The sequence below is a fragment of the Rhamphochromis sp. 'chilingali' genome (genome assembly GCF_963969265.1).
Source record: "Rhamphochromis sp. 'chilingali' genome assembly, chromosome: 9".
Taxonomy (NCBI): Eukaryota; Metazoa; Chordata; class Actinopteri; order Cichliformes; family Cichlidae; genus Rhamphochromis; species Rhamphochromis sp. 'chilingali'.
In genome coordinates, this window is record NC_137936.1 from 14,580,561 (window position 1) to 14,607,244 (window position 26,684).

Sequence of the window (26,684 nt, forward strand, 5' to 3'; positions counted from 1 at the left end):
GACTCCTGCTGTGTGTTACTATGACTCACAGTCTCCATTCTCTCCAGTATCCCCTTATTTTCCTTTTATTATCTTTGGTTTAAAAAGAAATCTTAGTGGTGTGAGTCGGGATTTAAAGATAAGAGTCTTGATTGAATCTGGGATGTTTTCTGCAATTTAGAGATTAAGCTGTTTTATATAAACCTGTAGCTCAAGTTTATTTCTCTGTTTGTCACTGCAAGGTTTAGGACTTACTGGCCTGGGGAAAAGGTTGCCAACACACATTCAAACAAACGAGACGGCAGCCACAAGTCATGAGGTATGAGTCATGCGGACTTCATTCATCGTTCCTCTAATCTGCCTCTGCTGCAGTGCATTCTTTGCTTTTTCTTTGCTATTTTGCCACTCTACAGTACAAGCTCTTCTCTTCTTACTGAGTGTTACTAAATTAAATTAGTAAAGACATACACAGTAATAGGGTGGGAATGTACACGGTGAAAGCTGATCAAGCTTGGAGGCGAGGGGAGGAACAGAAATGAAAAGAATGAGGTTGTAAGGGGGCGCAGGAGGTTGTTTGAGTCTTTGGAATTTCCCCCTGTGGGTGCTTCATTATCCAGGTCTCTAAGGGCTCAGAGAGGAAAACCCTCTCTGGCCACAACTTTAGGTTCACTTAAGCGCTTCCAAGGTCATGCTGGAGCACTAAATACTGTAACTGGATTTAAGAAAATTAAAGGTTTTTGTGTTTGAGAGTCTATCACAGGGTTTTACTCCAGTGTATATATCAGTCCTCTATGTTTGTATGTTCCACTTCATTTATTCACCTTCATCATGTTGCAAACACGTTTTTAGGACAGCTACAAGGAGCACTGCAGTATTCTGTTTTACTTTCTTTGAGGTTCTCAAAGGATAAGAGAAAATGTCCAGAGGCACAAAATAAGATAAGACTTCAAAGATAATTGTTCAGAATCCTCAATAGAAATTGATTTGTGCACATAATCGCCTATACTGTGACAGTTGAATGAGGGCAGCTTTTATTTCCTTTTGATTGTACTTTGACCCGGGTATCAGCTAACCTTTGTTTTTCATCTCTTGCAGAGCCTTTAGATCCAGCTGAAGCTTGGGTTTCACAGGTATTCCTACACAGCAAAATGTCCAGTGTTAAATTAACACTAGAGAGTGTCTATATGGGTCCACACCTCTGAGTGTTAAATACAACACTGTTGAGTGTTAAATTAACACTTTTGACAGTGTTATATGTTTAAAAGTAACCTAGTCAGTTTTGAAGATTAACAAAGACTAACACTGAGCAGTGCTGATTTTCTAACACTGGAATATTTCTAACATTTTGAGTTATTTTCCAGTGTTAGAAAATCAGCACTGCTCAGTGTTAGCCATTGTTAATCTTCAAAACTGACTAGGTTACTTTTAAACATATAACACTGTCAAAAGTGTTAATTTAACACTCAACAGTGTTGTATTTAACACTCAGAGGTGTGGACCCATATAGACACTCTCCAGTGTTAATTTAACACTGGACATTTTGCTGTGTAGCACTATGTCCGATTTCTTTGTTCATCATTGTATATCCTACTCAGTGTGCTGGAATTCGATCACAGTCGTGGCTGAGTCTGTTAGTAAATCAGATGGCATCACTTCTGGTGTGGTTTTTCTAAATCTGCTTAATCTGATCGAGACATTTCTTTAAGGCCATGTTTTAGTTGTAGCTGTTTCATACTGTATTCAGTTCAGTTAAGATAGGAAGGCTGGCACAGTCTGTTTATTTTGGGCCTGGCTGACCACAAACTTGCAAGCACGCAGCAAGTACTAGGCATTATTCCTTTCTCGGGCAAACCAAAAGTATTTCGTTGCATACTCACCATATTTTACCCTTTAATATTTGCTTTTAATTCTCACTAGAAACATATGCTTGTCCATTGCTGCTTTCTGTTATTTGCTGTGTGTGTTGGTTTATGTGGTCTCTGTAGTTCCGTTATCTGCTCAGAAGGCTATTACATGTTTACACCACAAAATATGTTTAACACATTTCCTTGGAGACAGAAAAAACATTGTGGGTTAAAAAGGAAGCATATGAGAGAGTGAGTGAGTGCGTGAGTGAGTGAGTGAGTGAGTGAGTGAAACAGGAAACAAAGACTGGGGTGATGTTGAAGTGGGCAGGGTCTGAGACACCAGCTTTCATTGGGGGAGAGAGGCAGGAGTATAAGTTCCCCACTTCCCACTGCCGGCGTCATTTTCTAGACCAGCCAGCAGTGAGTCTCCACATCTCATTTTTCACTTCATCCTCTGCCGTGTCTAAACTTATCCAACATGACCACAAGATCTAGTCGGATGTCTTTCACCCGCTCTACCCCAGTGTACCGTGCTGCCAGTATTTATGCTGGTGCTGGTGGACAGGATGTTCGCATCTCCTCTGCTTCTGCATCTTCCCTGCGTTCTGGTAATCCACTTAGACCTTCAACCTCCTTTAAGCTGAGCAGTGGATTGAGTGGAGGCATGGGCGCCGGTTACGGTGGTGCCAGCGCGTCCGTGACAGCCAGCGGTGGCTCCGGTGCTTCGATCCTGGGCAATGAGAAGGGAGCCATGCAGAACCTGAACGATCGCCTGGCCAATTACCTGGAGACGGTGAGGACCCTGGAAAAGGCCAACAAGGAACTGGAGATGAAGATCATGGAGGCCCTGGAGAAAGGAGGCCCTGACATTAGAGACTACAGCAAGTATGAGCCCATCATAGACGACTTACGCAGACAGGTAAGAACTGAGAACAAATGAAAATGTTAGAAAAGTGAAAAGGTGTTTGATAAGACACAGTGAGAAAGATACTTTAGAAATAGTTTAGCTGGGCTAAAATTTGAGAATCAATGAGTGCATGTGACAGCACTCAACACTACATATTTCCAGCAAGAAGGTTTTAACATAATCTTTATTTAAAGATCACCTGTGTTTGAAAATGAAGCTGGAGAATGCTTTTACTGAGACCAGCAGTGTTTCCTTTGTAAGTTATCAAATTTCTTTAAAGAGAACGACGGGTGTGGCAGCTCAACTGTAGCCAGTCCCCTCCCCCATAAAACTCTCGACTGGCCCCAACTTCCTCTGATGAATCACCAACACAAGGGTATCATCACGAGAGACGGACTGCGAAGCTCTCAGAAAACCAGCAGACAAAAGCATTTCTAAATGGTTCTGCTTGTTAGATGTGGATTCTACAAGCATGCGTAGTGTAGGAGGCGCTCAATGGGAAACAGATGTGTGGCACTCGTACACACAAAGCGATCTCATAGTGCCAGAGTGAGTGTGCGCACACACACACGCACAGATAGATGCGTGTCAGTGCAGTGGTTGTATAACAATCAGCAGAGTCAAATGTCACATTCTTCTCCAGAGTCCCGCTTTTCTGCATCACATAATGACACATTTATGGTGGTTTTTTCGTTTTTTACTCTTTTTTTTTTTCTACCACACTAAAGTATTTCCCCTTCCCCTCTGTGACAGGAAACAAGAAGAAATCATAGACTCACTGCCACAGTCACGATAAAGAATTTTCCCCTCTGTGCACGCATAGATGCGATCGGTGATGCATACAGAGACAGACAGACAGAGACATGTGCAGTTGGGTGGACAGAAGAGAAACTTTCTCTCTATGATTTATTGAGACAGGATACATGTTGCTCTGGCAACGCTAAAACAAACCAGATTCTGTTTTGGCACAGGAACACCCTCGCTTCCTGTTCTTCAGTTTATGGTTCTTCTTTTATGACTACAGGTTACTATGGATTCAATCATGCTGCGGTCGGTTTTTGCAGTTTGACTTTTTGAGTATCGGTGGTTACATAAGGCAAGTCGGGCCTACAAAAAATGCTGTGTCAAAGCACATAATTATTAGAACTGGCTACTGACTTGTGCACGGGTTAAGCAGCTCTGTTCTTTCTAAACAGCAGAATCAAGTAAAATGAAAATAATAAAATAATAATTTTTTAAACAATGTTTTATTTTCCTGTCCAGATCTTCGATAAAATAATGGATAACGCCCGTTTAGTGCTTCAGATTGACAACGCCCGCCTCGCTGCCGACGACTTCAAAGTCAAGTATGTGATCGTCTCGTCTTTGCATGTGGAGTCATTCTTACACTCTGCGATTGTGTCTCTCATACACTGTGTCTGCTCATTCCCACAGATCTGAGAATGAGATGGCAATCCGCCTGTCCGTGGAGGCCGACATTGGCGGGCTGAAGAAAGTCCTCGACGAAACGAACATGAGCAGGCTCAACATCGAGAACGAGATTGAAGCCGTGAAGGAGGAGCTTCTATTCCTAAAGAAGAACCATGAGAACGTGAGCTTGCGGTTCATCAGATTGATAATAACATATAGAGTCACACGTTTTGTTGTATTCTTCATTTCTTTTCTCATTCTGCTGATCCAACAGGAAGTGATGGAGCTGAGGAGTCAGATCTCACAGTCAGGTGTGCAGGTGGATGTAGACGCTCCCAAAGGTCAGGACCTGTCCCAGATCATGGAGGACATGAGAGCCAACTACGAGAAGATTGCATTGAAAAACGCAGAAGATCTCAAACGGTGGCATGAAAATCAGGTGCGGTGGACATCAAGAAGTTTGATTCAAAAGACATGCTGAGCCACTGTGTTTCTGACCATCTTCCTTTCGTGTCCCTGGCAGATTGCAGATGTGCAGGTGCAGGTATCACAGAACACAGAAGCTCTCCAGGGGGCCCAAATGGAGAAGAGCGACTTATCACGACAGATACAGACTCTGGAAATTGAACTTGCATCTCAACAGAGCTTAGTAAGCATTTTCACTGATTTTATTTATAAACATGAAATTATCAAATCCTTTCTAAGTTTATGACCCTATTCCATAATGCATTCTCTATATCTTTTTACTACAAAATTGGCACAGTTGAATACCATGACCACTGCGCCCACTCTTAGTTAGCAAAGCATATATTTCCTCATCTTTTCTTATACTTACAGCTTTTATTTCTCCTTTTATTAGAAAGCCTCTTTAGAAGACACCCTGCGCAACACAGAGCTACGTAACAACATAGAAATGGAGAAGTATAACACCCTCATTATCCGGCTGGAGGAGGAGCTGGCTAGCTTACGCGCGAACATACAGCAGCAGACCCAAGAGTACGAGGCGCTGCTCAACATGAAGATGAAACTTGAGGGCGAGATCAGCACTTACAAGACTCTGCTGGATGGTGGAGACTTCAAGTAAGAGCTATAAAGATGTGGTGGAAGAAAAAAAAAATGCAGGTCATGGCAAGATGATGGTGATGGTGGAGGTGAATATGAAAATCAATTGATAGCATGAGTTGCATGGCCAAAAATAACTACACCATTATGCAAGGTAATCCCAGAAAGTTGATTCTGTTTATCTAGATGTAGTGTTTTCTGAAAATGCAACATCTAGATGAGCAGAATCAAAACACTACATCTAGATAAACAGAATCAACTTTTTGGGATTTCCTTACCTGGATGATTGATGCATGCATCAAGACATTATGCGAGGCAAAAATCTCAGCTGGTCATGGTCTCAAGGCCAGTTTAATGTGAATATTCTGGAAGTCAAAATGTTTCATTTGTGTTTTGCACAGGCTCCAGGATGCACTGGACGAGCTGGAGGCCGCCGACTAATTTGGAACAAAGGATTGGGAGTCATCGCAACAATGGAAGCAATCTGCCCACACCCATTAATTATGAGTGGGGTGGGTGGAGGAGTTTTGACATTTTTTGCACTATAACCACATGTCAAGTGAACCCTGATTTAAGCAGTTTTTAATAAAGGCATTATTCCACCACAGCGAAACATGGATCACTGCCTGATCTGACCGCAAAATAAAAACAAATAAAACCACTTCTTAAACCTGAATTCACAGTTTTTGTCTGGTTCTCACTTCAGTTCATTTCATGTTTGGTAGGTAAAGGCATTTACTAAATTAAAAATAAATAAATAAATAAATAAATACATTAAAAAAAATAAAAAATAAAAATAATAATAATAATAATAATAATAATAATAATAATAATAATAATAAAATAACTGATCATTACTGTTGGTGAAACCAACAATTTATAAAAAGAAAATATCCACAAATTTGCTTGACTATATTGCTATCTTATTCAGGGAAATTGTTATCTGTGTTATCATTTGCTGCATCTCAAAATATTATGATGAAATAAAAGCCACGATCCATCCATTCTTTTCTGCTTATCCCATTCAGAGAAAAGGCCATAATTTGTAACGTGAATCTTACAAATGCAACATGATAAGTGGCCACTAGGGGGAAGAAGTAGTCCTAAATGAGCCACCTAGGTGGCTGCATAAGAATTTGCCTTACTACTTATATGCACCAAGGAGTAGGGATGGGTACCGGTGTCCGGTGCCACGATGGCACCGGTTCTGACATAAACGGCAGTAACCAGACCGAAAATCAGCGCACATTTCGGTGCTTTATTTCGGTGCTTTTTTTTCTTGAGCTGTGATACGCTTTAGATTCTAGCCAATCATTTTACGTTTCCGAGGATATTAGGCGGGTCCAGGTACGTACGTTCTTTTAGAGCAGAGCTACAGATTCAAAGTGCCCAAGGCAGGCAGTCAAAGTCTGGCTGTACTTCACAGCAGAGGCGGAGCCAGACATTTGAAACACCCGGGCCTTAGCCCTAAAGGGTAGTATGCATGTGGGTTTTTTTTTTTTGTTTGTTTTTTTTTTTGGGGGGGGGGGGGGGGGTGTTTAGAAATGACTGAAAGATTAATTGGCTCTGTTTTGAGTTTTGTTCAAAAAAGTGACTTCATATAGGGAAAAATATATATCACATATGCAGGACACCTTAAACTAGTTTTTTAATTAAGCAGCAAGGCAGAACAAAGTCGGGGCTATATCAAGACACGAGGACTAAACCCCAATTCAACCAGACCCAGAACTGATCCGGAATTAAAACAGGACTACAACAGTTCAAAATCAGGACTACTTAGGATTTAACCAAGACAGAACCAGAATCAGAACTAGATGATAGTAGCACTAAAAATCATCATAGACCTGCACTACACTTATTTTTTTAATTCTACCAAAGTACAATATTTAGATTGAGAAAAGTTTATATAATTATTTAGCCTTGTTGTGCAAACAAGCTGCATAACTTAATAAATACAGAATTTGAAAAATAACAAACCTAAAAAGAAACACTAGGTACGAGATACATGAGGACCTATGATACGGTGATACTTTTGGTAAACAACCATTTGACTAACATGTGTGTCTCACCTGCTCTTGTTCCATCTCTGTTCTGTCCTCATTCTCCATCTCCCTCTCTGTCCCTCTCTGTTCCTCTCTGTCCCTCTCTGTGCTGACAATCATCAAATATACAGTTGAAACCAGATATTTACATGCTCGTCAGATAAAAACACAAACACTTATTTAAGGTAAAACCTCAAATTAGACTAAATGTTTAATTTCTATTTGTTAAATTTAAGAGTAAAGAGAGAAACTATCTGTATTTCTTAATTGCAAATGGAACCAAATTGTATTCAAAATTGAGCCACACTTATGGAGCTCCACGATTCTTTTCCTGGTGTTTTGGTTGACATCTCTTGATTTTCCCATGTCAAAGAAACAGGCTCTGTGTTTTGCCTTATATGCATCCACAGCTGTGGCACCAGTTTACTCACATGGACTCTACTAACCTATCAGAAGCTTCTTCAGCTCAGAATGGAATCGTCTGGAGTTTTCTTATTAATTAACAAACTTAGTGTATATGTACTCCTAAATTTGATGAAAGTGATAATAAATAGACAGCTCTGTCTCTCTTTATTCTGACATTTAACTAATTCAAAATATATTTCAATATTTATCTAAAACAAAAGTTTACTCTAAATTGATGTTGTACAGTAAAAATGTTTTATGTTTTCTCCCTAAAGTGTATGTAAATATCTGGTTACAAATGTGAATATCCTGCTGTGTATTGAAATCCCTCTTGTTTTGCATAGAAATATACTGAACAACATACAAAGCATAATATATAAAATAACATTTACCTGAGTTTTTTCTTTAAAGAAGCCTCTAATGTCAATTCTTATATTTCAGTACATAACTGAAACCGATTTAGTCGGGGAGGGTAAGAACTGAAAATATGAAATAAACAGACGTAAGCTAAGACTCTCTAAAAAAATAGCATTTGTTCGGCTTTTCATTTCGCCATTTGTTGATTCACTTGAAGAGCAAGTAACGTAATATTGGTCAAGTGATCAGTTTGATATCAATCTTTCGTGATGCACCGTCATATTTACATTATTTGTACGGTACGAATGATTTGTTTTGGTACCTGGTCAAACTTAAGCTCTCCTTAGTATGGCTGGCTCCGTTTCTCCAACAGCGCACTCACAGGCAGCAGCTGCCCCGCCCCCTCGCTCAGTCGCTTAGTGCCTGAGCTCGGATCATACCAATATCAGGGGGGATTCACACACAGTCGTAAATTCCCACAGTGTGCACTATGTGCTTCGAATATTGTGTGTACTTTTTGTTTTGTACAGTTGTCAGCCAGGCATCTAACTATGAAAAAATTACACTCCAAAAGACCCCGGACTTCTGACAAAACAACCCGGGCTTAAGCCCAGTAAGCCACCCCCACGCTCCGCCCCTGGTTCACAGCAAAAGATGCAAACTCAGCAGCCTGCAACAAGTGCTTTAAGCTGATACTGTGATACTGTCAAAGGAGGTAACACCTCAAATCCGATGAAACACCTGGCGACGCATAGTGTTTTTTTTAAAAGCCGAGAAATGCGCCGTATTTGATAGCTTGCTGCGAGACCTCACACCGAGCACATCTACTGCCGGTGGGTTGCCTGTTATCGGACCCGGAGTTAGCAACATCTCCCAAAAACCCGAAGAGGAGAGTCCTGGCCCCTAGCCCTGCCAGTGTAGCAGAAATGATGACGGATGATGATGCAGCAGCAGCCGTTCTTCTCTGCGTGAGTAGCTTAATGTTGTTCGTGTGTAATTTACGTTGAGTAGGCTAACCACGTTATTACATTAATGCAGTGGTTCCCAAACTTTTTTCGCTGGGCCCCCCCTTTGTTTTACAGAAAAATGTTCGTGCCCCCCGCATGCGCACACACGCACGTACTAACACATCCTCCAACTACACACACACATATTTTGCTCCTCAAACATAAACAATTAAGCAAATACAAGTAATCTGCAGGTAAGAAAATAAACTACTAACTCTTTTACGCTACGTCCGCACCTACACGGATATTTTTGAAAACGCAGCTGTGTCGTCCACACATAAACGGCGTTTCGAATCACCGAAAACTGAGATTTTTCAAAACTCCTTTTTTGCTTTTACGTGTGGGCGAGGAATACAGTTTTCGTCACACAGCGTCAAAGGTATGTGCCTTTTTTCACGTCAGCTGTGCGCCACGTTATTGTTTACATGAGAGGAATTGAAGAATGGCAGATAAACAGTATTTTGTCTCTATCTTCAGGTTTTACACTCTTACATATAAACACGCAGTTACTGTCCCTCTATTTAGAAAGGCAGAGGCACCATGGTTTACTTCTTTTACATGTAGTTGTTTTTTTCCTGTGTAATAATATTCAACATTGCTATCAATAAATTTTTCAAAAAAATACCTTTCTGTGCAAAATGGGTTTAAAAACATAAACAACAGTGGGATACTGTTTGTCCGTGATTTAGACAGGGGGAACAAATCGTGGCAGGATCAGCCTGATATTATTTGTATCCCACTGTAAGTCAAAGGAGCTTGCAAAGAAAAGTGTCTGGACTTCTTTAAGTTGCTTGAAGACGTTTCACCTCTCATCCGAGAAGCTTCTTCAGTTCTAAGGAAGGAACACACACATGTAAAGGAAGCACTCAAAACATGCGGCTATCCTAAATGGGCGTTCTTAAAGTCAGCAAAGAGGCACAGAAAAGAAGACCAGACACCAGCGAGGGAGGATGAGAAGGACAGACGCAACAACATTGTCATCCCCTATGTAGCCGGTGTATCAGAGAAACTCAGGAGAGTTTTCTCCAAGCATGACATCCCAGTGTATTTCAGACCCAGCAACACGCTCAGACAGAAACTGGTTCACCCGAAAGACAAAACGCCAAAACACAAACTTAACAATGTGGTGTATGCTGTACAGTGCAGCGAGGAATGCTCAGACCTCTACATTGGAGAGACCAAACAGCCACTTCACAAGCGCATGGCACAACACAGAAGAGCCACCTCCACAGGACAAGACTCAGCAGTCCATCTGCATCTTAAGGACAAAGGACACTCTTTCGAGGATGCCAATGTTCACATTTTGGACAGAGAGGACAGATGGTTTGAAAGAGGAGTGAAAGAAGCCATCTATGTCCACTGTGAGCGACCATCTTTGAACAGAGGCGGGGGTTTACGACACCAACTCTCTGCCATCTATAATCCAGTTTTGAGATCCCTTCCCAGACGCCTTAATGCCCACTCACATCCTGGGCCATCTGACCTCAGGAATTTGCATGAAAAGGTGGGGCCAGGTTTCACAATGAACACACCCGAAACTCTGGCTGATTGGGTCCCACACCCAGTTTCACACCTTGGCTCAGGCGATTAGAGGATCATCAGGGGGTCCTTTTGTCCCTCTGTGGGGGGTCACTTCCACTAGGTTATATCTGGGACTCTCCACTAACATCTCCAAAATGTCAGGAGTAGTTATTTATTACAACAAGTGTTTGTGAACTAAAAATCAAGAATGTGGGATCCTGTTTGTCTGTGATTTGAACAGCCCAGCGCTGCTCCCGACATAGGAAAGACCAATTCTGCAGGGGAGACCTACCTCGGCACTTGTGCAGGTGAATCCAAAGGGAAGATATGCTTCACCATATTTTCTAGTCTTTGGCTTAGAATGAAGTTGGTTTGGAAACATATTCAACGATGCTTCATCTCCTACTTTGGGAAGGTCTGCATTAATGCATGTAAGGTGAACTAGCAAACACCGTTGTAGTTACATGCGGCTGTCTTCTTGTTTGATGGCAGATACTCCCTTCACCCTGGCCAAAAAGGCTAAAATGACCAAAGAAAAAGTGGAAAACAGTTAAACATGAGAGGTTTTTGGACAAAATTTGTGTTTTTTCCATTGTTTAAGCACTGCTTCCAGCCAAGAGTGATACCATGTATGCCCTATAGCTGCAGAAAAGGCTAACATTGTTATCTTTTTACAAAAAAAAACAGCTGAACATGAGAGGTTTTTGGACCAATTTTGTGTTCTCCATTCTTTAAGGACAGGTTTGAGCACCGTTTAAGCACCAGCACCGTTTCAAAAGTACCGGTTTGGTACTGGTATCGAATAAAATCTAAACGATACCCATCCCTACCAAGGAGTGGCTATAACCTTGGATGATATAATCATAAAACCAGCATAATATAACTGATAGCTGGCAGTTATTCAAACCTGTACATAAGATGCAAGCCATCATGAAGAGCTGATATAAAGTTAACCACTTTAACCAAAAAAATGCTACTTGGACGGTTTTTATTATTATCTTTTAGGGTAAAAAACGAAAACTCAGTAAAGTTCTATAATCTCTGGGACACGGGTCAGTACTTAATGGCTTATTACCACTAATTCATTAGAATTTTAAGCAAAAAAAATCAGAAAAGGTGGATTGAAATTGCTATAAGATTAAAATAAATACACAGCTGGGAAAGCTGCAGCCAGTTCGGTGACAAATACGACAAATATTGAGCAGAGCACGGAGCAGCGGTGCAGCAGATGTGGGTCAGCAAGTAAACAAGGGAGGAGGCAAGGCTCTCGTGGACGACGATGCGCGCTCCCGATAATAAACCTCTGACGCCTTCATCCGGGAACTACTACGAACTCGCTCTCCAACATGGCGGCGTCAGGTGAGGTTTATGTGGGTGAGCGATCCGGGTTGGTTCGGGGGAGAATTTAAGAGGATTTTACTTCAATTCAACTTAACACGTGAAGTTTGATGGTTGTTTTTTCTTCGCTTTATCGCTCCGCGTCGTTGTCTCGTGTGTATAAAAGGGGTTCCCGGTTGTTTTGGGCTCGGTAAAGACGATACTGCCAGACATAGGCGAATGAACGGAGCAACGACTAGCATAAATGTGAACGTTGTAACCTCCCGAGAACTTGTAGCATTTACCTCTGGGCACGGTTACTGCGGCTGCTGAAGTCCGCTTTTGACTTTAAGCGTTGTTGTGCGCAGTGGACGTGGTTGACAGGCTGTGAAATGTTCGGAACTGCGTGCAGAGCTGGCACATTGTATGACCGTAGCGGGTTTCGCCGTGGCGCTCAGAGCAAGATAAGCGCCGGGCGCAAGCGCGATGTGTGGAGGAGGGGTCGGGCCGAGGAGTCCGGGCTGCCCGAGGAGTCTCCCCACGTGTGCAAGCGTGGCTGCCTGGTGTCGGTGTTTGATGAAATGGGGCAGCTGAGCCTGTTTTGGCCGCATTCTAAACACTTCCCTAGCTCCTTCTCAACTTTAAGCTATCTTTTTTTCCCCAGCCGGCCAAGTCCTGCGCGATTGATGGCGCACTTGGATCGTGGCGCTGCGACGCGAGCTAGGCCGTAAAACCTAGCCAGCTAAGCAGGGATACTTCCCCCGTCAGCAGTCCTTTGCTGACTAACCCGCATAGCCGCCAAGACAAAAGCGATCAGTGTATACGGCAAGCTAAAGACCCGTATAGTTACCCTAACAGTTTGACCGCGGGGTTGTAGTTTAAGAAGAAGACAGCTCCGCTGAAACTTAATGTTACGCAGCTTTTAGCTCACCAATGTCACATAAGTGAGGATCGCTGAGCAGGCTACCACAGCCAATATTTTTGCTTGCTGGTTTTGCAAAGTACAAGCGGTTATAGCCATTTCGATCAAACCTGACGGCCGTAAACAACAACTTAGTGTAATATTCTGGACCAGAGCTGTCTTTGTTGGTCTCTGCGTTTGTGTAGGTTTTGAAATAATGTGTGCAAAAGAATGTCCTGACAGCTGGGATTTTCACAATAAAGCTCCCAGCCAGCTTTCTCACCCCCTATTTTTTGTTTTTGTTTTTCCAAGTCAAAACCTGCATCATTAACTGTGTGCGAGCCCCCCTCCCCATCTCCCTTGGGGGCTGGTAACTGCTGGCACTGGGACACACTGTCAAGAATATTCTGTGGTCTGTGCATGATTCAGTCAGTCAAACCTCAAAAACGTGTTGCAGTAAGGTTGTTTTGAAATCGTTATGGTTCTCACCTGACTTGGAGCTAAACAGCCTTTTCTGGTCTGTTGCACAGTGACGGTTGGACAGGCTGACCACTCCCCATTCGTGTGTGTGCAGTTTTGGTTTTTTGTAGCAAAAGAAGTATTTGTTATCACACGCACACTGGGGCCCACTCTTATCTTGCTTGGTTGTACATCATCTCACTACTAAACCTTAAAAATAGCATCACCATTTAAACAGCAGCTCTCATTTAAGGCAAAAACATTAGGTGTTTTTTTTAAACTGTTGAGATGCTGCAGTTTCTGATAGTTTAGTCTGCAGCTATTCCATATGTTACTTTGTAAGTGACTTCCATAGAGAGACGTCCACAATGGGCAAGGTAACCATTACTTACTCTTGTGTTCTTCCCTACAGCTAAGAAGAAGAATAAGAAGGGGAAGACCCTCACTTTGACTGACTTTCTTGCGGAGGACAGTGGAGGCAGCAGCGTCGCCCCCAGCTATCCGACCAAGTCCACAAGCTGGGCGGATGAGACTGATGACCTGGACGGAGATGGTGAGCACACACTGAAATGCACACAGTGATCGGAATATCTTAGCAGCGTTTCACAACAGTAGGTGAACTAAAAAACGGTCTGCATTATGTTTCTTGGTAACGACTGTTTAGCTCTACCTTTTCCCCTTAACTGCAAATTCAAAACCTCTGAATTGAAGGCTGCAGTGTTTGTCTGAGCTATTTGCATTTGAAGAAGCAACCTGCCGGAGTGGTTTGTGGTAACAAAATGGTCAGTGTAAGTCAGGTTAGCTATGCAATCAGTAGGCAGAGATATCCTTTTAATTGCATAGCTGTTGATTCAGTCACATGTTTTAAAGGAGATATTATGTATGACAAGCCAGTCTCAGTGGAAATCCCCTGAAAGCAATTACTGTAGTAAAATCGGTGTGCTCGCTCTCTCTTGTTCAGAAGATCTTTTAGATTCGTTGGGAAAATTGAAGAATGTGGTCAAACTGGCGATTCTAGTAACACATGTAGTCGAACATGTGGCAGGATGTGAAATGTGCTGCAGAGTGTTTAAATGAAAATGAGCTGGGTGAGATATGAATAGATATGATATGCAGATATAAATGTCTTGTAATACGAGGGTGATAACACTAATCCAAGCTGGGGGTAGTTACATGAGGCATGTATTTTATTTATAAGAAAGTATTAATTAACATATTTACCAAGTCAAAGTTTGGTTTTTATGCAGCGTCAGTGGCAATGCCCTGTTTGTTTGTATGTTAATTGTTCCAGCTTCTATGTTGAGACTAGGCTATCTACACCATACCTGAGTGTGTGTGACCCTTAAACTCCAGTTTGTGTGACTAATGTGATTGCTGTACACCATATGAGGGGCGTTTATTTAGAAAGAGAGGAGCTGAGATGATGAGACAAACTGATGCGTAGTCGAGTCTGGATCATTAAGGGGAATGCAAACGCAGGCCAGTTTGCGCAAGCACTGTAGCAGGCAATGGCACCTAATGTTTGTTTTTTTCTTAAGTGTTTGCATTATGTAAAACGGTGATCTCTATGCAATGAGCTCTCTTGTTTTCTCACAGGTAACCCTAGTATAGGTAGCTTCTTCTTCTTTTTTTTTTATTTAAGTGAAAGCATTTCATGAATTTAGGAAGCTCAAATATTAGCTTTTATTTGAAGATTCCTCCAATGTCTCTGCAGTCTCGACTTCCTGGCACACGGAGGAGGACACGTACAGGGCACCACCCATCGACCGCTCCATTCTGCCTACAGCGCCTCGCTCAGCTCGCGAGCCCAATATTGACCGGGCCAGGCTCCCCCGCAGCCCGCCATACACCGCCTTCCTGGGAAACCTGCCCTATGATGTCACTGAGGACTCAATCAAAGACTTCTTCCGCGGCTTGGCAGTAGGTTTAGCAAGATATACACACAGCCATCACTCATAATTGTATATAACAGCCAAGGCAAATAACATTTAGGATGCCAGCAGTTCTGTGTGTGTTGGTTTTGCAGTTTCAGTTACATTTCAGGTAGGGCAGGGCGATATGGCAAAAAATATTTATCACGATATAGACTTGAAAATTTGCGATAACGATATAACTGACGATATAATTGACGCAAAACAAAATACAACTCTACAACTTTTTTAGTGGAAAAAAAACCCCATCAATTTGTTTTTGTTTAAACAAGCAGCTGTTTATTTTAACGTGCATTACAGCCACACAAAATTCAACAGTGGTTATCCTGTTATATACATGGTTATCCATAATCATGTATATCCACAAAACTTAAGAGGTGCTTTGTAACAAAAGTGCAGTGTGCAAAATCAATAAGTCAAATAATAATATTGCACAAACTCTTGAGTAAAAACAAAACAAACAAAAAACAGATAAATTATGCTACTGCTCCTGGAAGTTTTTCTACATTTCAAGTTTTAAGATTCTTTGTCAGAAACACTAACATGTTCACAGATGCGGGCTTAAGGGAGGACCTTTGACAAGTTACAACATTTCCACCTGTGCTGAACAACCTTTCAGATGCAGAGCTAGTTGCTGGAATGCAGAGGTATTTCCTAGCTAATCTGCTGATGTGGGGAAAGTTTACTGTGTGAACTTTCCACCACGAAAGAGGATCACACTCACTGTCTGCTGGTGGACTATTCACATAACATCTCAGTTCAGATGATAACCTCTCTGCAGTTACCTCCATCTTGCCACTAACTGGTCCCTTCAAAAAACTCCCGAGACTCTTCTTTTGCTTTTTAACAGCTCCCTGATTTGTTTGGTCACCAGTAGATGTATGAAGTGTTTCTGAAAAACCTGTGATACCCTGGTGTGGGACAAGATGCTCTAGTTCACTCATGACTTGAACTTTGATGGCTTTGCTTTCTCTCTCACTGAAATATTCTGTATGAAACCGTGGATCAAGGAAAGAAGCCATGTTAACAAGCCTCTCTGTGACACTGTCTGTGTAGCTTTTGTTCATGTAGTCAAGTATTGCTGTTTTGATGTCTTTGGTCAGCTCAGTGTCACCTTCTTTTACTTTTAACATGTCATTGTTAAACATCTGAAGAACAGGCTTAACACATGAAATGGTTACATACTCTTCAGCAGAGAAAGCATCTGTAAACTCTAGGAGTGGATTCAGTGCAGTGCTGACCGAGTCAAGCACTTCAATGTCTTGCCATGTCAACATGAGGTGCCTTGTGGTTTTATCAGCAGCTAAAACCTGTGTTATAGCTTTTTCTTGTTCCAGCAGCCGTTGGATCATTCTCTGCTTTGAACCCCAACGAGTGCAACATTCAGTTATGAGTTTGTGTTCTGGTAGGCCCAGTTCCTTTTGGGCAGCCTGCAGAGCTCGCTGGCGCTTCCAGCTATGGCCAAAAGCAGCAACAATCTTCTTTCCCACTCCAACTGCTCGTTCGATCCTTGGGTCCTTCACACTTCTTTCTAAAAGACATACATTTAAAAGGAAACACAGTTTCAACAGCACTATTAATGCGGTGTGGAATGTGACATTTAAGTTGTATAACACACAATTATTTACACACACACATCTCTCTCTCTCTCTCTCTCTCTCTCTCTCTCTCTCTCTCTCTCTCTCTCTCTCTCTCTCTCTCTCTCTCTCTCTCTCTCTCTCTCTAATTAATATATATATATATATATATATCTCTTGCAGTACAACTACCCACATTCAGAGATTAATAACACAAACAGTATTATTACCATCATTTAAACTAATACAATAAGTTCTTAATCTGACGTTATAATTAACTTACCTATAGCAAAAAAAAAACAAAAAAACGTACCTATTGCAATGTGCAGGCGATGTCCGAAGCATGAAAGTCTGGTCCAGTTGTTGAGTGCGACGGCTTTCACAATGTTGGCCCCGTTGTCAGTCGTCACACACACTTGTTTTTCCTCCTGAAGATTCCACGAGCTGAGGAACTCTTTTAAGACTCTGGCTATATTTTCCCCAGTATGGTCCTCGGGGAAAAAACATGTTTCGAGGCACTTGTTTTGTAGCTTCCAGTCTTTGTCCACATAATGTATTGTGAGGCTCATGTAGGGGTCTGATGTTCGGCTTGACCACATGTCCGTGGTGGACGCAAAAAACTCCACCGAAGATAACGCATTTGACACCTCAGTACAGATCTCTTCATATAAAGCAGGCAAGGCGACTTTAGAGAAGTATTTCTTTGTGGGTAGCTTGTAGCGTGGATCGAACGTTTTAAGCATCTTTTTGAAACCTTCTCTTTCCACACTCTGAATAGGCATCATATCCCTGGCTAAACAATGTGTCACTGCATTAGTTAGCTCCCCCCAGCGTTTGTTACTTTTGTCATAAGGCATGGAGCTATTTAAAGCTACGTAGATTGTTTGTTGAGTCATCTTCTTTGGTCTTACCACCTCGCTAGTTGAAGCGGACAACTCTTCACGTGCTTTAATGGCTTTTTTGTACTCAGAGGAGTGCTTCTGCTTCAAATGATAAAATAGGTTTGTAGTGTTTCCTCCCTTCGCCGCGATGGCCCGCTTGCATGTTCTACAAAAAATTTTGCTTTGGTGGGTATCCGATGGACGAAAACCAAACCACTTCCACACCACCGAAGTTGCACCGTTTTTACTGACCAATTCTGGCTCACCCGCTTCATTCAAAGACGCGCCTTCGTCCGTGTCATCCTCCATTGCCGCCATACTTTTTCTGCCATGTGCGTATGAAAACAAAGGCACTGCGCATGCGCATTTTGCCCACATTCTATCGCGATATTTCATTTTCCTATCGTTGCCAAACTTTATACCGGTATTATCGTGAACGGTATAATATGGCCCAGCCCTAATTTCAGGTTCTCAGATCATCACTTTAAAGTTACACGTGTGGCTAATTTCTGAAGTTTCAGTCCACATCTACGTGGGGCTGTCCACACAACAGCAAGATTGAATTTGCATTTTAAAAAAGAACAGGATGCAGAGGTCCACTTTGTTATTCTGTTTGTTTTCACACTTGTTCCTCAACGTGTCACATCAACGACACAAAGTTTTTGTTGTTGTTGTTTTCTGTTGTTATTTTGCATTTTGAAAACTTGGGTAGTGTGTTTCTGTTGTCATGAGTGTAATTAGAGCGTTATGTTATTAATCAATGTGTTTCACTTTAACTGTCTCTGTGTCCAGATCAGTGCAGTGCGTCTGCCTCGAGAGCCCAGTAACCCAGAGAGGCTGAAAGGCTTTGGTTATGCTGAATTTGACGACGTAGAATCCCTCCTCAGGGCTCTCAACCTCAGCGAGGAAGTAAGAGAACCTGAAGTTGGAAAAGACACAATTAAACAGTCTGAGACTTTCACCAAAGTGCAGGAAGGATCAGTAAATAATAGTTGTAACAAACTACTTCTTTGCTCATGCCAACAGAACCTGGGCAACCGCCGGATTCGTGTGGATATTGCAGACCAGTCAAATGATAAAGGTACACTTTTATTCCTGGACATTTTGATCATCTCTGCCTCTGCAGTCACGCGCCGCTCCATTGCCCTCGTTGAAGTGTTCGATAATTTAACACAGCGTCTCCTCTCCTTCTTCACATCTCAGAAAGAGACAGCGGACCTATGGGTGGTCGAGACCGAGGTGGGCGAATGGCTGACATGGGTCCTGACAAGACAGACAGTGACTGGAGAGCTCGACCAAGTGCGGATGCTGATGATGGACCTCCCAGGAGAGATGATGCCTTCGGAGACAGTGAGTCTAATATGCTTCTGCTGGAGCTTTATCACGATAGCATAAGATTCCCTCTAAAGACAAAAATATACCTAAATAAACAAACAGAAAAACAGAATGCTTTGAGACTATTTTTTTCCCCATTTCAGTTTCACAAATTGAAGCATGAAAGTTTAATTTGAGTATATTGACTGAACTAATTAATTACAGCAAGTCCATTAAGTGGCTTCTTTTGCACTATTTTGTGAAACCTAGCCTTAGCTTTATGTCACAGCCCTGGTTTTCAGCTTTCAAACTGAGGAGCAGGTGTTTTTTTTTGTTTTTTTTATTATTATTATTTCTTTGTCTTTAATTTTGAATTGTTTATATAAAATACCTGTGTGGTAACACCATCCAATCAGCTGTTCAGTGTGTCACGTCCCATTACTTTCGACCTAATGCAGGATCACGTGACCGTTACGAGTCTGATCGTCACAGAGATGGCCAGCGGTGGGACAGTGATCGTAATGAAGGAGGTCGTTACCGGGATCGCTATGACAACAGGGACCGCAGAAACAATGATGGAGGTTTGTTTGTATAAGTTCTGGAAACTGCTTCTTAGGCACAAGATCCAGATTACTTTAACATTCTGATCCCAAATAAATCTTTATTTTTTGTGGTTGTATTTAGTGTTTACAGCGTTCTGTTTTCACGTTTCTTTTTTGGTCTGCTGTCTGTGTAGGTTTCGACTCTCGTAGTGGTGGAGGAGGTCGTCGTAACTTTGGTAGTGGTTTCCGCCGTGATTATGATGACAGTCAGGGTAGCAATGATCGCTACGGGGACCGGGATCGTTACGGAGATCGAGATCGTTACGGGGACAGGGATCGCTATGGGGACAGGGATCGTTTCGGAGACCGGGATCGTTTCGGAGATCGAGATCGTTACGGAGAACGGGATCGTTACGGGGACCGTGAAGACCGGCACGACAGGCGTGAAGAGAGGGGTGAGATTTCATTGTATAAATCCTATCCTTTGTCAATATTCTTAATTTTCAGGAAAAATCTTGTTAAGTTGTGCATTTGTGACGTATGTACTTTCATCTTTTCCAACCCTAGCTCCTCAGCAAAGACCCAAGTTGAACCTGAAGCCTCGTAGTGTACCTAAAGAGGAGGAAAGCGCCGGCAGTGGTGGCACTTCACCTGCTGCCACTTCAAGCTCAAGCAGCAGGGCCTCGTCCATCTTTGGCGGAGCAAAACCCGTTGACACAGCAGCAAAGGAGAGGGAGGTGGAGGAGAGGCTGAAGAAGGAGGAGGAGAGACTGCAGAGACAGCTGGAGGAGGACAAAGGCAGGGGACCGGACAGAAAGATGAGGGACAGGTGAGCGGGGAGGCTGATGAGTAATGTTTGAATGTAGTAGTATTGTACATTTATTACACCATTAAATTTTCTGCCTTTTTTTTTTCTCAAGCACAAGTAAATTAGATCTAATGCAGAAATGGGAGAGCGCCTTTTTTATTTTCAAATGTTAATGATTAAGTGTTTAATGCTGACGCATCCTGTGGAGACTTGTACAGCTTGTACAAGCCCTTTGCAGCCAGAGTCTCTGTTAAATGGACTGATGCTCAAAGTGCTTTTCTGCTGCTTTACCCCAAGCCTCATTCACACACATTCATACAAGTGCTTTCTTTAACTTAACATTCATGCAGATGCACCGGGAGCACTTTGGGGTACAGTACCTTGGAGGAGCCAGGCATAGACCATCGATCCTTGCAATTAGTAGAGCCACAGCCGTTGTCGCTGTTGCATTAGAATCCTTCACTTCTGATTTTGCAGCCGGATCGAGAAGCCCAGACCTCCCTTTCCCCAGCAACCTCCTACAGCTTGTCCCGGGGAACACCCAAGCGTTCCCAGGCCAGCTGAGAGTTATAGTCTCTCCAGCGTGTCCTGGGTCTGCCCCGGGGCCCCCTCCCGGTGTGACATGCCCAGAACACCTCGCCCAGGAGGCATCCTTGTCGGATGCCTGAACCGCCTCAACTGGCTCGTTTCGATGTGGAGGAGCAGCAGCTCTACCCTATCTCTAAGGGAGAGGCCAGCCACCCTTCAGAGGAAGCGCGTTTCTTCCGCTTGTGTCTGCGATCTTGTTCTTTCGGTCACTACCCACAGTTCGTGACCATCGGTGAGGGTAGGGACGTAAATTGACCGGTAAATTGCGAGCTTCGCTTTTACACTCAGCTCTCTCTTCACCACAACAGACCGGTACAGCGTCCGCATCACTGCAGCCGCAGCACCAATCCGTCTGTTGATCTCCCGCCCCCTTCTCCGTCACTCGTGAATAAGTTCTTGCAGCTCAGTTTAATTTCTGAGATGTTTATGGCATGTTTATAAGATCTGCCTACAACTTGACGGACATTCAAAGCCTCATCTTGTGATTCTTGAAGAGTTCATGGTAGATTTCTGAGATGTTCTTTGGTTCACTGTTCTGTTATAGCTGCAACTCGCCTTTCACGTTGGTCTTGATTTGACTGCTTGACATTTACATCCAGAATTTTCAGATGTTTGTCTGTGTAATCAGTAAGTTAAGGCCTAACAAGTTGCTCAAGTTTTTACATAGTAGCAGTTCCAAATATTTGCATGTTACACTTTTTAAAATCTCCTCGAAGGTAAAAACAGCAACTGATATTTTTAATATCTGTTTGCAGCAGGGTTTGTGTTCACGATTGTCCACTGCAAAAATCTGCTAATCATGTCATTTGCATAGAGCAGAACTGTGAGGGCTGAACTCTTGCTCTTGCTTTACGATTGGTCGGGTCGTCACATTGCACTCGAAACAGTCCGTCTCAGATGCCCCACAGTCTCTGCAAAAACTCAGAAACTTGTTTGCTTGGCCTTTTCCGTGTTTTACCCTGTTTTGCTTAAACCCTGTTACCCCATTTGCAGTTTACAATCAGCTAAAACATGTCTTAAATTTTGTTTAGTTTTAGTGTTGCAGTGTTTCAACTGTCCTTCCCCTCATGTGGTGTGAGCACTTTGTTTGAGTAGCTACACTGAAACAAAGTGCTTAAAATAGTGGTTTGGGTTTCAGACATCAGTGGTTTGATTTGCATAATGTACCCAAAGGTCTAAAGGAAAGAAAATAAAGATTTTCTTTTTGCTTTTAGGGACCCGAGCTGGCGCAACGAGGAATCTCATACTGAGCGATCCCGCACAGGAAGTGAGTCTTCACAGCAAGGAAGCACTTCTGGAAGAGGTGGGATGTTTCTTCACTCGCTTCCTTTCTTCTTCTCGATCTCTCCTTCGTCTTTGTCCTACTTGGGACTGAAACACTGCCTTCTCCCACTAGGGTCACGGTGTCGAGATAGCGAGCGCTCCGGTGAGAATGAGGTATTCAGCGGGGTAGAAGGTGGCTCCACTTCCCCTGGGTCCTCATCCCGGCCCCCCTCCACCAGCTCTTCTAAAGAGCCATTGAAGGTGATGCCTGCACCTCCTCCCAAGGAGAATGCATGGGCCAAGAGAAGTGCAGTCAGCACAGGCTCTAATGAGGGCGATGGTCGAGCTCCGACCTCCCCGGTCTCCCCAGGCGGTTCAGCTCCTCCCAAGTTCAGGTGAGCACTCACTGAATGAAGCCTGCAATGTTTAAATTCTGCTCTTGAATGAATGAATGAGTAGATTGTAGTAGATTGAGTAATTGATGCTCTGAATTCCCTACAGCCTTAATATACTTTGCCTTGACTGTTCCTCCTTTCCTTTTAGCTCCTCAAGTTCTGCAGATGAAAGAGGATCTGGAAAGGGTAAGTGCTAAACACAGTGGGATTTCCCCCACTCCGAAAACAAGTTACCAGGGTGTCTCCATCGATTACCTAATGAAGAAATCTTAGAAAAGCACAATCTGACTGAAGAAGTGAAGCAGAAACAGTATATTGCATGTCTTAATTGAATACAGTGACTAATCCATCTCATTCCATGCTGGAAAAGTAAACTTTGTCACACACTTGCGTTTGGTTAGGTCTTCCAGTCAACGAGGTGATATTAGGAGTTGTGTTTTGAGTTTCCTGTCCCCTTTGACTTGTCTGGCTCTTCTCGACATCATCAGTGTATGGTGCACTTAATCAGCTTCAGCTGTATTTGCCCATCTGTGCTCTGAGAAACAAAAAAAGCACAAAAAAACAGCTGAAGCATTTGCACGTGCTTATAGAGTACATCTTGTAAGTATTGGCGCCTGAAAGGTGATGACAGAGTGATTTTTCAAATTCTTGAGTGGTCCAGGAAAAAGAGCTGGGAACTTCTTTTTGTTTTGTTTGTTTGTTTCTGTAGACTGTGAAAAGCACAAGATTCTCAGAAAAAGGAAGTGGAATAGTTCAGGACTTCATTTGTTGTCGTGCAAATGCTTTGTTCATGCATTTAGCAGATTTCCTTAGAAAGTGTTTCATCGATTCACTTGCTCACTTACCATATGTGGTGTGCAGCTTTTATCTGTGCTTTCCACACTTACTAGAAATTGTGCTGAACGCATTTGTCAAAGAGTCTTGCTAGGAGCGGGTCCTGCTCAGAACGTGCATGCCGAAACACTACAAGAACAATAATATCTTCATGGCTGTGGTGCCACAAGGTGGCTCTCACTATTTTCTACAGTTTTGGAACCTTTTGGCACATTTTGCAAGCCGGCATCAGATTTCTCAGAGGCCCGTTCTTGTAGTGGGGGCAGTTGTGCACCTCTCATTTGGCCCTATATCAGTGACTAACACATTTTGAATCCAACCAAAGTAGCTGTTTATGCTGCAGTGCGTTGAGAGTGTAGTCTACTGTACACCGTCCACCAAGCCCCCCTTGACTCAACTGTCTGGCTTCTTCTTTAAGATGAGAACAAGGCTGATGGTGTGCGTCGGGACCGGGGGCCCCCACGAGCACGAGGGGGGCCTGCAGGGCCTGGAGCTGGGCGGGGGCGAGGAGAGGGGCCCAACAGAGACCGAAGGAAGGAGGCAGACAGGTTAGCAACTGCAAAGTTCTTAATGAGACAGGGAGGATATTTTTCAGGCATCTGTGCTCGGGTTACACAACTGATGGTGCTTTGTGGTTTGTTTTTTCATTTTTATTTTTTTTGTGGGTCACTGGGAAGACAGGGTTTCCTGGTGTGCACATGAATGCTTTATCTGTGCTACACCAAATCATCATGATCCCCATATTGTAGCACAAGAAATAATTCATGTCAGAACTACATGAATCAGAACTGAAATTTCTGAAATGGCTGTTAATCTTCAGAAGACGAAAACGAGCAGATTCCTCTTTATTTATTTTCACCTGTGGCCATTAAAGGTTTCGCAACTAGTTTTTTAGTACAGATACTTCCTAACGTCAGCATTCACTCTGACCTTTAGAAAGGACAACAGAAGAGACCGAGACTCCAGACCACCCCCAGAGCCAAAGAAATACGAAGAGACCCCAACCCCCGTAAGTCCTGTAGCTCAGCCACATCAAAATTTGTGCAAAGTTGCACTGTGCTGTCAAAGTACTGATTATTTTTCTTATTTTGTTGCAGAAGTTCAGCTCAGCCAGTAAGTACGCCGCTTTGCTAATGGATGGTGACCAAGGAGAAGACGCAGATGACGCCGATTAGAGGGAAAACAACGAGATGCAGAGAAAGCGATGAATGCAAGAAGAAAAAAATAATAATCTCACATAGCGTATGGGAAAAAAAAAATCTCCTCACATGGATGTGGCTCCTGGGAAGGGAGGGGGAATCATCACCCCTCTCTGTTTTCCTCCTACAAACCTGTCCTTTAATTTCAAACCATTCACCCATCCCTCCTCCCCCTGCTCCACCTTCAGGACTCTTCAGGTTCTAAAGAATAGTCACATACTGGACTTGTTTTAAATGGAACAGAGGAATACATGACACATGAAAACGTGATGGAAAAGATTGAATTAATTGTAATAAATAAATGGAAAAAGTGGGGAAAAATGATTTTTGTATATTTGTGGATCACAGGCGCATCTAATGACTGAAGATGGAGCTTATAAACGTGTTTTGGTTTTTTTTTTCTCTCTCTCCTTTATTGACTTTTTAGAAATGCAAAACATCATTGCAAGCCCTTCTGTATACGTTATTAAATAATTTGATGTTATAGAGTATTTAAAAAAAAATATACAAGTGTACTGCTGAAATTTGAAAATCCTGTTTTCCAGTACTCATTATCAAGAGCACTGAGACAAAACCTGCTAATTTAAAAATTTTCCAATCATGTGATTCACCATTCAACAAATAAGCTGGTCGATGGTGTTAACAAAAGGATTCCCAAACATATTTTTGCAGGATTTATATTTTCACAGTTGCAGGGAAGGAAGGAAGAAAGAAAAAAGCCACCACACAATTTTACCGTGAGAATCAATTAAGTGCCATTATTACAATCCCCATCATTGTACAGATGTCCCTCTGTTTCTATACCTTAGAATTAGACCAGTTAAATGCTCATGGTACTCCAGTATCCAGTCACGTTAACAGATCTGTGTAAATCATTCATTGCCCCTGAAGGAGTACAAATCTATGGAGAAAGGGTGGATTTGCTTGGGGGGGGGTTGTTCATGAGGTTATATGAACCTGTCTTCCAATTTGTAATAAATTGGGGTCATCATGTGAAATCAAATAGTATGATTATTAAAGTTCTAATGTGGGAAAATGCAACTCCTCCCTGCTGCCTTTTGTTATGCTGAATGGGCAGCACATACTCTCGTAACACCTGCGGGATTTACCATCACCCGTGAAAACACGGTCGTCTATATGCTGAGTTGCTTCAACCAACTTTCTGCTCTCCCAGTGTGGTCTGTGAGGCATAAGATTTCCTCAGTTTTTCTTCAGACTCGGGGCCCCCTGCTGAGGCCCCGGCTCCTGGTGGCAGCTGGTTAGGATCCTGCTGAGCTTTACACCCACCCACCCTCCTCCACACACAGGAGGTGCGCATTTTAATGCAAGAAGGCATTTCTCAGACTCTTCAAAGCAAACCATTCTTTGCAGCGGATATCGGAAAGAATACTGATTGACACCAAGGGTGTGTGTTTAGGCACGTGCAAATTATGTCTTTTAAATATTTATGAGGCAAAAATAGTGGCCATGATGTAGCAATGCCAAAGCTGGGAAGCAGACATGGAAAGCAACGCAAGTGTTTGTGTGTGTGCATGAACACACTCCACATTACTTCAATCATTATAAAGCCTAGATAAGAAAGAATTACAGAGAAAAAATCCCGAGTTCGAATCGGGATGTCCTCCCTGTGACTGTGGGTTCTCTCCAGGTACTCCGGCTTTCTCCCACAGTCCCAAGAGATGCTTATCAGATTAAACAGTGATTCTAAATTGGCCATAGATGTGAACATTTGTGTAAAAGCCATGTGACCGATCAACAGCCTATTCAGGGTGTACATCCCACCCCCCACCAATAACAGCTGGGATAGGCTTACAGCATTGGACAGTATGATTTCAGTGTTTTACATTTGAAAACTATAAGGAGAAGCGTCATTATCCTCTTTAAAGGTCATCCATGGATTCAGGTTTCACATACAAAATGCGACTTTTAAAATATTAAACATTGATTTCAATCAATAATCATTCACATTTATAAAGCGCTTAATAGTGCACCAGCTGCAACATGAGATTAATGCTTAAGCGTGCATCCTTCAGAGCAAGGGTCTCAAACTATATAGATGTGAAGAAATATGATGCAATTTGGCCCTTGAAGTTAGTTCTTTTGTTTGTTGTTGAAGGCAATTTTAAAATAAATTGTTT

At 42.6% G+C, this 26,684-nt stretch overlaps 3 protein-coding genes and 1 long non-coding RNA gene across 8 annotated transcripts; 2 read left to right on the plus strand and 2 right to left on the minus strand.

Annotated features, from left to right (window-relative positions):
* Positions 1–2,209: 2,209 nt before the first annotated feature.
* On the plus strand, positions 2,210–5,881 carry LOC308402408 (keratin, type I cytoskeletal 18-like). 2 transcript variants are annotated; one of them, XM_080891226.1, is made up of 7 exons: positions 2,210–2,745; positions 3,997–4,079; positions 4,168–4,324; positions 4,418–4,582; positions 4,667–4,792; positions 5,003–5,223; positions 5,607–5,881. In XM_080891226.1, exons 1-7 carry the CDS (start codon positions 2,305–2,307, stop codon positions 5,644–5,646), a joined length of 1,233 nt encoding a protein of 410 aa, XP_080747352.1. In that variant the 5' UTR covers positions 2,210–2,304; the 3' UTR covers positions 5,647–5,881. The 2 variants fall into 2 exon arrangements, 1 of the variants encoding a protein (XP_080747352.1); XR_013972750.1 differs by having other exon boundaries at positions 2,251–2,745; positions 5,003–5,294.
* A 3,338-nt stretch (positions 5,882–9,219) lies between these two features.
* Positions 9,220–13,375, minus strand: LOC308402418. The gene is made up of 3 exons (XR_013972753.1): positions 12,160–13,375; positions 10,830–11,056; positions 9,220–9,848 (listed from the first exon to the last, which is right to left on the minus strand). It is a non-coding gene; the product is annotated as an uncharacterized lncRNA (long non-coding RNA).
* On the plus strand, positions 11,772–25,587 carry eif4ba (eukaryotic translation initiation factor 4Ba). Of its 4 annotated transcripts, none has more exons than XM_080891216.1 (15): positions 11,772–11,896; positions 13,627–13,767; positions 14,929–15,134; positions 18,396–18,512; positions 18,630–18,684; positions 18,807–18,953; positions 19,376–19,498; positions 19,654–19,914; positions 20,027–20,288; positions 22,070–22,158; positions 22,252–22,513; positions 22,662–22,699; positions 23,766–23,895; positions 24,284–24,356; positions 24,445–25,587. In XM_080891216.1, exons 1-15 carry the CDS (start codon positions 11,884–11,886, stop codon positions 24,520–24,522), a joined length of 1,995 nt encoding a protein of 664 aa, XP_080747342.1. In that variant the 5' UTR covers positions 11,772–11,883; the 3' UTR covers positions 24,523–25,587. The 4 variants fall into 4 exon arrangements, with proteins under 4 accessions (XP_080747342.1, XP_080747341.1, XP_080747344.1 ...); XM_080891215.1 differs by having other exon boundaries at positions 11,871–11,911; XM_080891217.1 differs by lacking the exon at positions 11,772–11,896 and adding an exon at positions 13,528–13,552.
* Positions 15,141–18,397, minus strand: LOC308402404 (E3 SUMO-protein ligase ZBED1-like). The gene is made up of 2 exons (XM_080891219.1): positions 17,036–18,397; positions 15,141–16,676 (listed from the first exon to the last, which is right to left on the minus strand). The coding sequence occupies exons 1-2, from the start codon at positions 17,997–17,999 to the stop codon at positions 15,655–15,657; spliced, it is 1,986 nt and encodes a 661-aa protein (XP_080747345.1). The 5' UTR covers positions 18,000–18,397; the 3' UTR covers positions 15,141–15,654.
* Positions 25,588–26,684: the final 1,097 nt, after the last annotated feature.